Genomic DNA, 2,500 nt, shown 5'->3' on the forward strand with positions numbered 1-2,500 from the left:
TAAAGGGATCAAATGGTATATAGTTTGTTTGTTGATAGCTTGGAGGATTATACGTATGACTATAGCTTTTCAATTGGCTGTTTTTGCATTAATTGCTACTTCATCAATCTTATTAATTAGCGTACCCGTTGTATTTGCTTCTCCCGACGGTTGGTCAAGTAACAAAAATTTTGTATTTTCCGGTACATCATTATGGATTGGATTAGTCTTTCTGGTGGGTATCCTTAATTCTCTAATCTCTTGAACCTATTTGTTCCAGATCCAAAAATGACCCCTCCCCCGAATTTGAATTCTTTCGGGTTGTGAGACACAGTAAAATTTAATCAATATAACAATAAAATTAAAAAGTTCCCCAAAAGACAAACAAAACAAATAACGAAAACAAAAAAATTAGAGGGAGGGGTCAAACCGAAATTTCTTCAAATTCAATGAAGTGAATCAAATAAATAAAGAAATTAACAATTTAATCGGAATCAACTTGAAGCGAGTATCTGGTCTGACTCTACACAAATATCATCGAGACATATATTATATATCTATGTCTATGCAGGGACATATTCCTTCTCAAGAAGGAAAAAATGCGGATATAGTCGAATGGTAAAATTTCTCTTTGCCAAGGAGAAGACGCGGGTTCGATTCCCGCTATCCGCTCAAGGGAAAGTAAATTTATTTACTATGATAAAGAATTTGGTTATAGTTATAGTCGATTCCGATAGTGTAGTGATTCTATCCTTCACGTTCTTTTATTTTCTCACTCCCCCAAAAAGAAAACCGAATAAATCTGAATTTCAATTAATTTCAATATTTTTAGTATTTTATTTAGTTAATTTACTAGTTAACAGATTCAAACCTAAAATTTTGGACAAAATTCAAATTTTGCGGAGACAGGATTTGAACCCGTGACCTCAAGGTTATGAGCCTTGCGAGCTACCAAACTGCTCTACCCCGCGTCGAAAAAAAGTTGGGAACGAATGGACAAACAAAAAAGGAATGTGCCCTCTACCCTATCTGTACAAATAGAATACCCCATTTGTACAGAATGGTAAAGGGTCTATCTATGATCGATGATGATCATAGAAATGAAAATCTTTTTTTATGCTTACCAACTCGATCTTGTTGCCCCTGGCAACAAACATGTATGAACCATTTCACGAAGGATATGTCCGGATAACCCAAAGTGTCGATAGTTAGCTCTCGGTCTTCCGGTCAAAAAACAACGTCGATGGAGACGCGTAGGTGCACTATTACGTGGTAGAGATTGTAACTTTCCATGAATTTCCCATTTATCACTCAACGATGCTACTTTGCTTATTTCTTCTTTTGAGGATCGACGAATCAAATGATATTTTTGTTCCAAATTCTTCCTCTTCTTCTCCCGCTGAATCAAACTTTTCCTTGCCATAATGGTTCAGTTCCTATTAGTATCAATGATACAAGTCGGATCCTAGATGTAAAAGTGTATAAGAAAGGGGGTTGCCTTCTCCATCCAAAGAAATGAGATTCTCGTGAAGACAACACAAAAATTAACCAAATTTGCCCGATGTAGAGGCAATCAAGAAAGCCGCATATGTGAATATATAACCTACGGAAAAGTGAGCTAATCCAACTAATCTTGCTTGTACAATGGAAAGAGCCACTGGCTTATCTCTCCATCGAATCAAATTGGCCAAAGGTGTGCGTTCATGAGCCCATGCTAAAGTTTCAATCAACTCCTGCCAATATCCACGCCACGAAATTAAGAACATAAATCCCGTAGCCCAAACAAGATGTCCAAATAAGAACATCCACGCCCAAACCGATAAACTATTCATACCAAATGGATTATATCCATTGATAAGTTGTGAAGAGTTTAACCATAGATAATCTCTTAACCATCCCATCAAATAAGTGGAAGATTCATTAAATTGTGAAACATTACCCTGCCATAACGTGATGTGTTTCCAATGCCAATAAAAGGTAACCCACCCAATGGTATTTAACATCCAGAAAACTGCCAAATAAAATGCGTCCCAAGCCGAAATATCACAAGTACCGCCTCGTCCTGGACCATCGCAAGGAAAACTATAACCGAAATCCTTTTTATCTGGCATTAACTTTGAACCGCGTGCATCTAAAGCACCTTTTACTAAGATCAATGTAGTCGTATGTAAACCTAGAGCAATAGCATGATGAACCAAAAAGTCTCCCGGCCCTATTGTTAAGAATAGGGAATTACTACTCTCATTAACAGCATTTAACCAGCCAGGCAACCATATACTTCGCCCCGCATTGAATGCCGGGCCACTTGTTGAGGATAAAAGTACATCGAACCCATATGAAGTTTTCCCATGAGCAGATTGTATCCATTGAGCAAATATGGGTTCGATCAAAATTTGTTTTTCTGGAGTACCGAAAGCAAGCATGACATCATTATGAACATAAAGACCCAAGGTATGGAACCCTAAAAAGAGGCTGGCCCAACTTAAATGGGATATGATAGCTTCTTTATGGTCTAACATTC

The 2,500-nt window shown here is 37.4% G+C and overlaps 3 protein-coding genes and 2 non-coding genes across 5 annotated transcripts in view; 2 read left to right on the plus strand and 3 right to left on the minus strand. All coding sequences in view use genetic code 11, as the record gives it.

Moving 5' to 3' along the window:
• The first annotated feature begins 55 nt into the window (after nt 1–55).
• Nucleotides 56–244, plus strand: psbZ. Its single transcript has one exon. The coding sequence runs from the start codon at nt 56–58 to the stop codon at nt 242–244; it is 189 nt and encodes a 62-aa protein (YP_009380127.1).
• A 336-nt stretch (nt 245–580) lies between these two features.
• On the plus strand, nt 581–650 carry trnG-GCC. Its single transcript has one exon. It is a non-coding gene; the product is annotated as a tRNA-Gly (tRNA).
• A 225-nt stretch (nt 651–875) lies between these two features.
• trnfM-CAU lies at nt 876–950 on the minus strand. The gene has a single exon. It is a non-coding gene; the product is annotated as a tRNA-Met (tRNA).
• Nucleotides 951–1,099: 149 nt separating this feature from the next.
• rps14 (ribosomal protein S14) lies at nt 1,100–1,402 on the minus strand. Its single transcript has one exon. The coding sequence runs from the start codon at nt 1,400–1,402 to the stop codon at nt 1,100–1,102; it is 303 nt and encodes a 100-aa protein (YP_009380128.1).
• Nucleotides 1,403–1,523: 121 nt separating this feature from the next.
• Nucleotides 1,524–2,500, minus strand: part of psaB — a 2,205-nt gene continuing 1,228 nt past the window's right edge. The window contains exon 1 of the mRNA in view: nt 1,524–2,500. This exon is cut by the window's right edge and continues 1,228 nt beyond it. Within this exon, the coding sequence (YP_009380129.1) occupies nt 1,524–2,500 (977 nt within the window).

Source organism: Chenopodium quinoa, chloroplast (assembly GCF_001683475.1).
Source record: "Chenopodium quinoa voucher IT123455 chloroplast, complete genome".
NCBI lineage: Eukaryota > Viridiplantae > Streptophyta > Magnoliopsida > Caryophyllales > Amaranthaceae > Chenopodium > Chenopodium quinoa.